General features: G+C 40.8%; 1 protein-coding gene across 1 annotated transcript in view; it reads right to left on the bottom strand.

The window, feature by feature from the left end:
• Positions 1–13,225, bottom strand: part of SPTLC3 (serine palmitoyltransferase long chain base subunit 3) — a 136,994-nt gene that overhangs the window by 97,813 nt on the left and 25,956 nt on the right. The window contains exon 2 of the mRNA XM_045809157.2: positions 6,747–6,932. Coding sequence (XP_045665113.1) covers positions 6,747–6,932 — 186 coding nt within the window. The remainder of the gene's footprint in view (positions 1–6,746; positions 6,933–13,225) is intronic.

The raw sequence follows: 13,225 nt of genomic DNA, 5'->3' as shown, positions 1-13,225 counted from the left end.
AAAGTACTAATGATCATATCAAAAGCAGCTCAGTCTCGCTGTTAATCAGGAAAATGCAGATTAAGACAAGAACAAAGAATGTTCACCTATCAGACTGGGCAAAGTAAAAAACATGTTGGTCTTATCAACATTCGAGTGCTGGTGAGGAAGCAAGCGCTCCTTGGTACTGCTGGCTGGAGCCTAGCTGGGCAAGCTTTTTTGGAAGGCAATTTGCCCATCTCTCAGAAGTTGAAATATACGTTCCTTGAACCCAGAAAGCCACTTCTAGGAATAATCCTCGAATAAATACACGTGCCGTTCATTGAAGAATTATTTGAAATAATAAAATAATAAAAAATGGTGATATAAATAATCATATAGCCACATTATGGAATATCATCGTGGAAGTGATACAAGGAATGAGGTGAACCGGCACTGACGTGTAAAGATCTTCAGACATAGTCAGGTGACAAAAGAGTGAGTCACACAACAGTGTGTATGATACAATCCCATTTACGTTAAGGAAAAGACAGAATGGGCGCAAATGAACCTTTGGGCAATGAAATGCATGAAAACGACAGGAAGGAGGCTTTTGCTCCTTATTTCCATAACAAAAAGGAAAGGGAAAGAAAGACAGGCTTGAGAAGGGGCTCTTCATTAGGACTTGTCATAATCCACCCATATCACACATTGGCTTAGCACGAGTTGCTGTACATAGCAAAGCTCTACCTTATCAATATGGTTTCACTCACATGTGGAATGTAAGCAATAGCAGGGAGGACCACAGGGGAAAGGAGGGAAAACTGCGTGGGAAGAAATCAGAGAGGGAGACAAACCATGAGAGACTCTGGACTCCAGGAAACAAACCGAGGGTTACAGAAGGGAGCGGGGTGGGGGGATGGGGTAACTGGGTGATGGGCATTAAGGAGGGCATGTGTTCTGATGAGCACTGGCTGTTACACGCAACTCATGAACCATTGAACACTACATCAGAAACTAATGATGTGCTGTATGGTGGCTAACGGAACATAATATAAGCAAATAAAGAAAGAAACAAATCGATAAATGTTTGGTAGAATTTTAAAAAATAATCAACTCTGCTTGACTTCTATTTGTAGATTCCTTCTTGCGAAGGGAAGCAAAGTCTGAACTGTAAAAGAACTAGAAAATGATTTAACTAACATCTTAATGACACAGCAGAAGTTACGTATGTGTGTGTAAAACATGTATATATATGTATATTTATTTGGATGTTCAGATATATATATCCAAATAAATATTGACCTGAGCATTCACTGTGTGGAAGCCATGATCTAATTTTACTGATGGTCTTATTTCACAAAATATTCCGAGAACTCTGTTGTAGAGCTGTTGTTCCAAACTACGGCACGTGTTTCTCGGCTAGACGCAATTGTGGAAAATATTCAGCTCTTGTGAGGGTGCATTTGCTTTTTAGAAACAGCCAGGAGGTATTTGGAATGAGGTCTGGTTGGGGAGATTGGGGATTTCACTGGCCAGCAATTTCTGCTGCATTTAAAGCTATTGATCTCTTGGTCGATGGTTAAGTCAAGGAAGGGAGGGAGTGACGGTTTGCATGCACAGGGAAGTTTGAGAAGTGTCGCTCTAAGACACTGGCTTCTAACTTCTGCACAGGAGAATCACCTGGGAAGCTTTTATGAACCTCACCAAGGGTGCCCCAGAAACCAATGAAATGAGAATATTTGGGGGTAAAGCCCACGTCTTAGTGGCTTTTTAAGCTTCTTAGGTGATTCCAATGGGCAGCCAAGGCTGAGAATCGTTGGTCTAATATTCCCATCTCACAAGCTGCTGGCTAATATGCTAAGTTCCCAGGGAAACCCCAGTGAAAGCGCTGAGTTTGGACTCACCCAGGTCCAAACAGGAAGACCAGGGCTCGGGCCATCTGTTTACTATGGACAAAACTCCTACCCATTGACTTTAATGGAACTCATCCTTCCAATTACTCAGAAGAAAGTCTCTCTGGGTGAATCCCGCTCTTGTATCAGGATGCAAAATGTGGGTGCAAAAGGGCAATTTTTAATTCATGCAAACATTCGGAGGTTTGTCTTAAAATTCTTTACAGTTACAACTTGCTGAACCCTCTTTGCTTCATGTGGGAGTAAAAGCCTCTGGGGATGGGCCAGAAATACCTGGGATGTACTTGCAGGGACACCGGAGGGATTCTGTGGATCTAGCGTGAACACAGAACTGCACTGCCACGTTCTCTAACAGGCCGGTGCCCTGTGGAGCAGGTCTTGCTGAACCTGTTATCAAACCATGCGGATTGAGAAATGCGGCTGTGCTTGAAGTTTTTCAAGTCTCCGATGGTGTTTGACATTCATTTGATGATTATATTTGCTGACATCTTCCAGATTTTGCAAAGTGAAGTCCCTGCATCATTGAGAAAGTGATTTAGCTAGAGGTCTTTAACGAATTACAATTCATCACTGCAGTGGCCTTTCATTTTAAATAAAAATATGTCTCCAAAATTAAAGAGTTAAGAGGAGAATTTAAGCGAGAATATTTAAACCTCGTACCTGTCTGTACTGTCCTATTTTTGCCCATGTCTTCTGATCGTTAGTGGAGCTCTATCTGATGTGCCAGATGTCCTGGGCCTATGATTTGTTTTTTATTTTTTATTTTATTTTATTTTTTAAAGATTTTATTTATTTATTCGACAGAGATAGAGACAGCCAGCGAGAGAGGGAACACAGCAGGGGGAGTGGGAGAGGAAGAAGCAGGCTCATAGCGGAAGAGCCTGATGTGGGGCTCGATCCCAGGACGCTGGGATCACGCCCTGAGCCGAAGGCAGACGCTTAACCGCTGTGCCACCCAGGTGCCCCTGATTTGGTTTTTAGTGCTCTTCTGGAGGAAGATTTTGATTTTTTTTTTATTTTCACCTATTTATACTAAGTGAATCAGTAATGCTAAGTGAATCAGTAACCAAGTGATCTAGATAAGAGGATTGTCAGAGGCTTTATGTTTTGGGTGTTTGGGCTAGAAGTCAGAAAGAAGAAGAATGCAAAAAGATTCTGAATTCAGGGCAACACTTTAGTTGGAATGGATGGTTTGATGTGAGAAGAGTCATCCCAGTGAGGGAGAAAATAGGAAAACTGGATTAATAAATTCTTATATCTGATTAAAAGAAGAAAGAAATGAGGAGAGGTACATGCCAATGAGCTTGACTGCAACAATCATTTTGCTCTGTATATTTTTATCAAAATATCATCTTGTACCCTTAAATATATACAACTTTTATTAAAAATAAAAAGAATGCACATAGAGTAGAAGAGTGTAATCAGAATCAGATCTCTTTCTGATCTTTTTGAAAAACATAATTGCTATTCACCACCTTATGGAGGTGCTTTTTTCCCGATTTCATTTTGCTCTTGGCTGGTTTGGCTTAAGGGATGAATCATTCTGCTCTCTCAGCGAACAGCTTTTAGAATAGAATATAACGCTCATTTCTGCTAAGAGAGCCCAGAGTCATTGGAAAGCAGTGTGTTTCCAGCAAGAGACTTCAATACGTGCCTCAAGTAGCTTATTAACGCAAAGCAAGGATACTGTCCCAAGTGCGGGGCTGGGGAAAAATAGTAAAAGGCTAAAGGTCAGCCTGAAGGTAGGGTTTCTGGTGAGCAAGTCCCATCTAAAAGAATATAGCGACGGCAGCCGTTGCAATTTATTAAAACCAGTTACTCTGAAAGCCTCAAAAGGGGCTCAAAAGGAAGGAACATGTAATAAGAAGCGTACCATGTGAAAGGTCTGACCACCAAGGTGAGTCAATCAACTGATGCTCTCTACCCCACAGAGATCTACCAGGAGGGATATCATTTACTTTGTAAAGAAATACAGGGCGTTATTTGATACAATGTCTTCCTCCTGGAGCTGTGCTTGCAGCCATAGTGACAGGTGTTGTAATCCAGGCTGCTCCCCCTCAGTGTATCCCATTGTTCCGGACCAGGCACCCTTTCCCCCAGTCCCTGGAGTGTAGGAGGCAGACAGCTTGCTGAAGGGAGCTGCCTGGCTAGGGGTCACAACCCTCTGCGGTGGTAGCACCCACTGGGGGCTCCACACCCTATCATCGTGAGCAATGCTTCCAAAGGACTCTCCTCTCTCCAGAGCTCCCTGTGGGAGCCACAGAGGCCTTGGCTGGGACTGCATCACAATTCACCTGTCTCATCTTGCTCCCTTTGCTCCGTCGCAGGTGTACGGGCATTGCTTCTAGGAGCACACCACAGAAACCTTTCTGCCTTCATGCCTCCATCTCAGAGTCTGCTTCCCTCAGAACCAATCTGCCTATATATAAGTATGTTCTGCTTGAATGTAAGAAATGCTTTGGAACGACCAAAGTGACTAGCCCTGCTGGGTTGCTGGAGCAAAAAATACTGGCACGGCATAGAAAATAGACAGCAGAGCTGAAGCCTAAGCCTGCTACGGGATGCCACACCTGAGAAATTTACATTTGACTCACCCTCTGTCCCAGTAAATATTCTAAAATGTGCTGATCTATTGTGCACCAGTTACCTACACCTGGGGAGCAGGCAGATCGGTGATAAGAGCTTCTAGAACAGACCGGCTGGTGTCAGGGAGGGGCTGTGGGGATCCTCACGAGAATGGCCAAGAAGAACTTGCTTTTCTTATCCCACTCTCCCATTTCGTTATCAGCTCCTACTAGATTCAACTGTTTCTATATGTTTGCCACTTATGGATCTGTACACCCTCAAAATTGTATGTGTGCACATCTTTTTGCTGATATAAAACTTTGCCATTGTGACCGGTGTGCCAACCACCATTCTCGTGTCTGACCACGGCAGAAAGTTGGGATTAACCCTGGTTTCTTCCCTTGATCTTATTTTCTGTACACACAGCACCAAGGCTTGTTGATTCTGCCTCCTAAATATCTCTAGAATTCCCTTTTCTTCATTCCATCTACCTCTTCCCCAGTTTAAGGACAAATATCTCTTTCCTAAACTATTTTAAGGCTTTTTAAGCGGTCACTTCGCCTCTAGTCTTGAATTGGAATTCCATCTCTTACATCTATTAAATTCTCTAAAGTTCTTCATTCTTGTCTCTCCCTTCCCCTTTTTTGTCTATAGACCTTCCTTGGGAGATCTCATCTACTTCTGTTGCTTGGATTAATGTTGATATGCTCAAGATATACTAAAGATGCCATACTCTCCATCTGGGACTTTTCTCCAGGGGTGTAGACCTTTATATTGAACTGCCAATTCTCAACTGGTCAAAAAAGGAATTGACCATTTTCCCCTCCCACTGGCTCTTCCTCCTCATTTCCCATTTCAATGAATGCCACAACCTTCTTCCTGCCCAGCTGCCCAAGGCATAGACCAGGGTGTGGTCTTTGATTTGTCCATCTCGCTAATTCCCCAAGTCAAGCCAATCATTCTTAACTCCATCTTCTTTAACATCTCTTGGCCTTACCTCTTACCACCACCCCTATTATAACTACCCTGCTCTTACCCCAAGGTCTGGTCTAGCTTTTTTTATTCTTAAGCTGGATTTCTGCATCAGCCTCTTAACTGGATTTTTGGTCTGTGCTCTCCTCCTGCGATCCCTTCTTCATAGGCCAGTGAACATGGTCTTTCTAATCTGCAAATCTGCATTCCTCTGCCTAAATTCCTTCAATGCCCATTGTTCGTATAATAAATATCTTTGGCTTATAAAAACCCATTATAGTCTGGTCCCTACTTGCCTCTCAAACAATCTTTCTCCCCACATACTCCCACTGTCACTCACAATAGTCCAGTCATTGGAATTCCTCGGTTTCTTGAATGTACAATGCTTTCTCTTACCTCTTTCACGCCACATTTTCTTTCCCTATGTTCTTTGCTTAGATGTGTTCAAGGCTCCATCATGTGGAACGATCCATGGCCATAATCATCATAGTATTTCAAAGCAATTTTTAGAAAAAGGAATTCAGGGCATCATAAATTATATAAACCAATTCGGAGAACATGTTAGGAAAATGCAGGCTCTTTGCTGATCCCTGAATATTTTCCAGGGTGTCCTGGTAGCTTTATGTGAAAAGAGGATGATGTAGACTTTTATGGATTAACTATCAAAAGTATCTAGATTAGTGGTTCTAAATTGGGTTGTTTTGCACTTCATGACACCCTTTTACAATGTTTGGAGAAATGTTTGTTTGTCACAAGTGTGTGGTAAAATGCTAACTCATCGATATGAAGAGAGGCCAGGATGCTGTCAAAACCCTGCAGTGCCCAGGGCGGCCTTCCACATCAGAGAATTATCCAATCCAAAATGTCAACGGTACCAAAGCTGAGAAACCATGACCTAAATGAAATTAAAATTTCATATTTCACTCAGGCACACTTTTCTATTCTAGCACAGAACATAAAAAATATTAATCTTGCAACAAGATCAGAGTCCAGTCCTAGCCAAAAGCCCTCGTTCTTATATTTTGATTCTTTCCTCTCTAAAATGGTATTTTAATACCTATCTCATGGGATTGTTATAAAAATTAAATACGATGATGTATAAGAAAACCCTTAGTTCAGTGTTTGGAGAATAGTAGTTGCTCAATAAAATATTTTAAAAAACCAAGTCCAACACATAGAGGGTGGGGTTTATGAGGTGGCGATGAAAGGAATTTACTCTGAGTGGTTCCTGAGTGCCTCATTCTTTTTTAGGCTCTGTGCATGCATGACCACTTCTGAGAACACTTAAGAGAAGAATATGCATTGACGAAAATCCAAAGAGGTACACATACATACTTTTTGTTCTTCTCGCTCTATGGCTGCGTTACACTTTTCTATCCCGCAGCTCCTCAAAAAGTCTCTGAGATAGCCAAATAGGGTTCCAAGTCCATATCCCAAGTAAGTGAAAACCATAACGTGAAGAGGTGCTTCTTCAAAGGATTCAACAATTGGCTTATCATAAAAATGTGGCCTCCCATTTTGCTGAAAACACAAAAGAAAACAGAAGGTTAGTTCTCTTCCATTACAATAAAGTATATATTTAAAATTTTGGACTTTGAAACTTTTAACTTGCAAAGAACATGTTTAAGATCATAAAAAGTGCTCAGAGAAAAGTAGAAGTTGATCATGAAAGAAGGTCATCAGAAAGGTACATTTTATTTTCCTACCCCCTAAAAAATAATTGATTCAGGCAAAAATTCTCAACAGATGCTAAATCCATTAAGTAAAATGTTAATGAGGAATACAGTTTTTGCAAGATGCCAAAGAATCAGCCCATCAGTTACTCCCTAATCACAAATCTGAGGTTACTACCTTGACCAGATGATCAAATTCCATCACCAATGTTGGAACAAGAGCCTCTGTGCTCTTATCATAAGGTAATATTCAATATGCGAATGATGCATTTAACCTGAATTTAGTCAAGTTTTTATATCTAACTTCCATTTCACAAGAAACATCAGGATAAGGGAATGTGGCCAATGACTGCATGAGGAAGCAATCAGATAATCCACAATGTGCACAGCGAAGGAAATTATTAACAAAATGAAAAGGCAACTGATGGAATGGGAGGCAATATTTGCAAACCAAATATATGTTAAGGGATTACTATCTAAAATAAAGAACTCACACAACTAAAAACCACTCCTATAACCTGATCTGAAAAATGGGCAAAGTCCTGAATTGACATTCTCCCAAAGAAGACCTACAAAAGGCCAATAGGTAGATGAAAAAGTACTCAGTATCACTAATCATCAGGGAAATGCAAATGAAAACCACAATGAGATACCACCTAACACCTAGGACGGTATGGGTACTATTGAAAAAGTAAATGATAACAAGTGTGGGTGAGGATGTGGAGAAAAGGCAACCCTTGTACACTGTTGGGTGGAATGCAAGCTGGTACAGCCATTATGAAAATGTACAACCTATGTGAGGTTTCTCAAAAATTAAAAAACAGAACTACCACATGATCCAGCCATCCCAGTTCTGGGTATGTGTCTATAGGAAATGAAATCAGCGTCTTGAAGAGATATCTGCACCTCCAAGTTCATTGCATCATTATTTATAATAACCAAGATACAGAAATAGATCATCGAAGTGTCTGTAGATGGATGAATGGATAAAGAATATAAAATATTGCAGAATATTATTTAGCCACAAAAAAGGAGTTAGTCCTGCCATTTGCAACAACGTAAATGAACCCGGACTACATTATGCTAAATGAAATAAGCCAGGCACAGAAAGACCAATACAGCATGATCTTATTTATATGTGGAATCTGAGAAAGCTGAACTCACAGAAGCAGACAGTAGAATGATGGTTACCAGGGGCAGGAAATAGGGGAAATGGGGAGATGTTGGCCAAAGTATGTAAGTCTTTGATTATAAGATGAATAAGTCTGGGATCTGATGTACAGCATGGTTACTACAGTTAGTAACACTGTATAGTGAATTTAAAATTTGGTAAGACAGGGGCGCCTGGGTGGCACAGCGGTTAAGCGTCTGCCTTCGGCTCAGGGCGTGATCCCGGCGTTCTGGGATCGAGCCCCACATCAGGCTCCTCTGCTGGGAGCCTGCTTCTTCCTCTCCCACTCCCCCTGCTTGTGTTCCCTCTCTCGCTGGCTGTCTCTCTCTCTGTCAAATAAATAAATAAAATCTTTAAAAAAAATAAAAATAAAAAAAATAAAATTTGATAAGACAATATTTCTAAAGTGTTCTTACCACACACAAATGGTAACTAGGTGAGGTGATGCATATATTAATTAGGTTGGCTGTGGTAATAATTTCACAATGTTTACATATATCGAATAACATTGTACACCTCAAATACATACATTTTTATTTGTTAATTATACCTCAATAAAGCTGAACAAAAGAAGAAAAAAAGAGGGGTGGTGGAGGGGACTTAAAAGACACAACCCAATGCAGTGTGTGTTCTTTCACTGGATCCTGTTTTCTTGTTGTTGTAAAAACCTGGTTAAAAAGTACACATTTTGAACAACTGCATAAACCCAAATGGGCACTGGATATATATCTTACTAAGGAATTATTGTTGATTTTGTTAGGAGTGATACTAGTATTACAGTTAATGTGAGGGAATACTTCAGTGCATGCTGAAGTATTGGGGAAATTAAATGCTATGACACCTATAATTTTTTTTCAAATGGTCCCTCAAAAATTAAATATATATATACATGAAGGAAGTTTTGGAAAATGTTAATAACCGTTGAGTCTATAGGGCGCCTGGGTGGCTCAATCGGTTAAGCTTCAGACTCTTGATTTTGGCTCAGGTCATGATCTCAGGGTTGTGAGATCAAGTCCCACATCAAGCTCTATGCTGAGTGTGGAGCCTGCCTAAGATTCTCTCTCTCTCTCTCTCTCTCTCTCTCTCTCTCTCCCCCTTGTCTGCTGCCCCTCCCCCCACTCTCTCTCTTGCTCTCTCTTTAAAAAAATAACTGTTGAGTCTAGGTGGAGGCCATATGAATGTTTGTTAAATTATTTTTTCACTTTTGTGTGTGTTTGAAATTTTTTGTAACAGAAAGTTTCTTTCTTTATATTAGGTGTCAATATTCCAGGAGAAAGTAACTTTCAGTACCAAACCATTCTAATTCCTGTTTAACTGATTTGCACATAGTAACACAATCAATACTGGCTCAGTGGATTAGTGAATAAATTATTCCTAAGGCCAAGGTTTAATTAAGTTTTAGTCTTTAATAAGTAGTTATACATTCATTCATTATTTCACTCAACAAATATAATGTAATGCCCAGATTCCGCATTTCTCAATGAGAAGTGTTTTGACCACTTGTCACTTTTAGTGAATTACAGGAAATGGTCAAATGTCTACTCATATGTAATGCATTAATTTAATTTGCACATATATATTTAGAATGATGCATTATATCAAATCTTATTAATTAGAAGCATTGTTTTTGCTATTGTCATAATCTTTGTTGCCACAGCAAACACTGATTCCATCAACACAGTTGTCTAGAGTATGTCACCTTCCTATCCCCTGTATCTTTTGAGCTGCAATATTTTGGAAATATCGATGTGACTTAGTTACTGCAAGTTTTATCCCAAGCCACAAAATATATGACAATCAAAAAACTCTGTCTGTAGATGAGTATTTTTTATGTCTACGTCGCTTGTTTTTAAAGCAATTTTTAAAAAGCCTTTTTATAATGACATTGAACACCTGAATTGTTAAGTCAAAACCCTCATGAGATATTATTAAATATTATTAAAATTCCTTGCCTCCTGATTTATGCATTCTCTCAGGTTACTTCTCTAGATACTCCAAACTAACAAGGATGGATTTGCTCTTGTCTCATATGTCTTCCCCAGGTATTACCTGGTGTCTCAAATAACGACAGTGAGAGAGCATTGCTTAATATGAGGTCTTGAACGAGAGGTTATAACCAATGCCTTGTACTTGGGATTACAGAGCATTCAATGGGTGCCTATTGTGAGCTGACTATGTGCTAGGTTCTGGGGATTCAAAGATGAACAAAACAGACCGGGTCCCTGGTTCCTGACTTCTTCACTCCTTCTCACTATGTCCTCCCACCTGTCCTGTAGGTCTGATGGAGAGTTGATCTTACTATTCTGGTACCAGCTTCGGCTCCTATCATTGGCTCTGTTCTGTGCTTAACCTTTGGACTACATCTGTGTCCTGCATTCCAAGTGACCTCCTAATCTGGTTAGGAACAATCTCCTGCCTCCTTTCACATCATGGGGACACACCATTGGCTTCCTTCTTTCCTCGATTTGTCAAATTCCAGGAAAAGGGACTGAGGTTCTCATGAAGGAGGATTTGATGAACTTTTGTGACTTGTAGGTACAAGATCAAGGAAGAGGGAAATGGGAAGTATCTACAAAGAGTATTGTGTTATTGTTGATAAAAAGACAGAGGGAATTAGAAAGGGGAGTGCTTATGGGGGGAAGACTGGATTGGATGTGGTTATGGCTTGCAGAAGAGGGACTGTTTGCCAGGCAGTTAGAGATGCAGGAAAAGAGAGAGACCCTGGCTGAAATGGAGTCAACTGCTATGAGGCACAGTTTAAGCCATGGTTGAAGGTGAATGTGATAAAGGAGAAATTATAAAGAGAGAAGAATGGTAGGTTTGAGACAGAATTTGGGGACCTACTGATTTTAAAGGCACCATAGAGGAAGAAGAGTGAGTGAAAGGGGCTCAATTCAGATGACTTCACATACAAATTAACAACTTTGGTTGACTTAGAAGATGGCTAAGTTATGTAGCCACATGTGAAGAGATACACTTCCAGGCCATCCTGTGAGGATCAGCTGAAGATTTTCCCTTTTTCCTTTTCTGGCTCTATATCCATTTCTGAGCTCCATATGTCACCAAATCAAGCAGCACATTTCCCCTGAAATCCCTGGGAACTTTCTGCTTGAATTGGCTCTGAGGCAAACCTGCATTGCACAGAACAGTCTACCTAGATGCAAGTAACACTCGCAGCTGGGTGCACAGCCTGGGCTTGGGTAACTAATTCATTTTTTTTCCCCCTGTGACTTGTTCTGGAAGAAAGTTATAACACAAAGAATAAATTTTCAACAATGTCCATCAGTTCAAACTAAAACCTACTTTCTCTCATATAACTTGATTTATTTAATTTAATTTAATGTAATTTTATTTGACAGAGAGAAAATGAGATACCTTGATGGAGAACAAAGTTATCTGGAAATATATGTCTTTCTTAACAGATGGAAAGTGACTCATTTACTACGTGCCTTTATTTAAAATTGAAGTCCATCATACCTCTTGGGAAAGGTTTCTCAAAGGGTTGGATAGTTATTCTGAAATACAAGAGTTTGTCTTTTTAAAGTAAATGAAGCACTAAAATCTTGCTTAGTAAGTTTGCTGGCCAAAGACTGACACAACATGGGACTCCGTGATGCACTTTCTTTCTCTGTTCTATCTTTTCTTTCACAGCCTTGAAAATAAACAGATTCTGAGCCACCTAGCCTAGAGTGCCTGCTCACTGGCAACCCTGAGATACTCTGAGGTTTGTTCACTTCCTGAATTCCTGTCACATCTGGAAATAAACAGGGTGTTGGAGCATGCTGGGAGGACCCACTTTTACAGGTGACAAGTCTTCCATTCAAATTAGGAGGTCTTTTGTTGGCTGCCTATTTTAGATAGTCCTACGCTAACATTAGAGGGGATATGAAATCAACAAATACAGTCCCTTTCTCCCAGAATTGATAATGTTACAGTGTATGTGGGAGGTGGGGTGGGGGCAGGGAGGGGAGTGAGTGAAAATGGCCATAACATAGAGCAAAAAATAAATGTCATAAGGGTGCCAAAAATGGAGGGACCATATCACACTGGGTGAACAGGAGACACTTCCTGAAGGAGGTGGAATTTGAGCCCAGTCTTGAAGAGCTGAATGGTGGAGAGCGCTTCAATAGCCATGAGACTACCTGGGTTCAAATCCTGGCACTTTCATTTGCTGACTTGATGACCTTGGCGAGTTCCTTAATTTCTCTTGCCCTCAAATGCCATAAGTGTACAATGGAGCTAATAAAGTGTTTGTTTTTGCAAAATTTACTTATTTAAGAGACAGAGTGCAAGAACAACATGAGTGGGGGGAGGGGCAGAGGAGAGAATCTCCAGCAGACTCCCTGTGACCAGCACAGGTCAGAGGGCTCCATCTCTAGACCATGAGATCATGATCTGTGCCAAAACCAAGAGTCAGATGGCCAACCGACTCAGCCATCCAGGTGCTCCTAAAGGTTATTTGAAAATTAAATGAGATAAGATACGCAAAGTACCTGCCACAGAGTAAGTACTCATGAAATGTTTATGATTTTCATGAAATCTTCTGAATAGAGAAGACAGATGAAACTGTTAGACTGAAATATTTGGGAAGAATGGGAAAGAATACATGTAGAGCCTTGGCCAGTACCTACACACAGGGAGAAGCAGGAGGAGAAGAATCTGCTGGGAGACAGCAAGTGTGAGGGAGGAAGCAGGGGGAGGCTCAAGGGGGAGGAGAGTCAGAGGGTTGGGACACTGGAGCTGAGGAAGAACATTGCATATGGCGACGCTCACAAGGAAACTTCAGCAAGTGATTTTATCCACCTGTTTTCCGAGTGGTTTTATGGACAGCAGGATTTAAAGAGAAAGGAGGTGTGGAGACAACAGGCCTTGGAGTTAGTGACTACTCACTGAAGAAGTGTGGTGGTGAAGGATGAGACAGACAGGAGGTGGTGGCTTTAGATACTAATAGTGAGGGGAGCTGCTTCTTT

This window comes from Ursus americanus, chromosome 22, assembly GCF_024610735.1.
Source record: "Ursus americanus isolate L20-20 chromosome 22, mUrsAme1.1.p, whole genome shotgun sequence".
NCBI lineage: Eukaryota > Metazoa > Chordata > Mammalia > Carnivora > Ursidae > Ursus > Ursus americanus.
The sequence above is the reverse complement of the archived record's forward strand: the minus strand, read 5'-3'. Positions and strand labels throughout refer to the sequence as shown.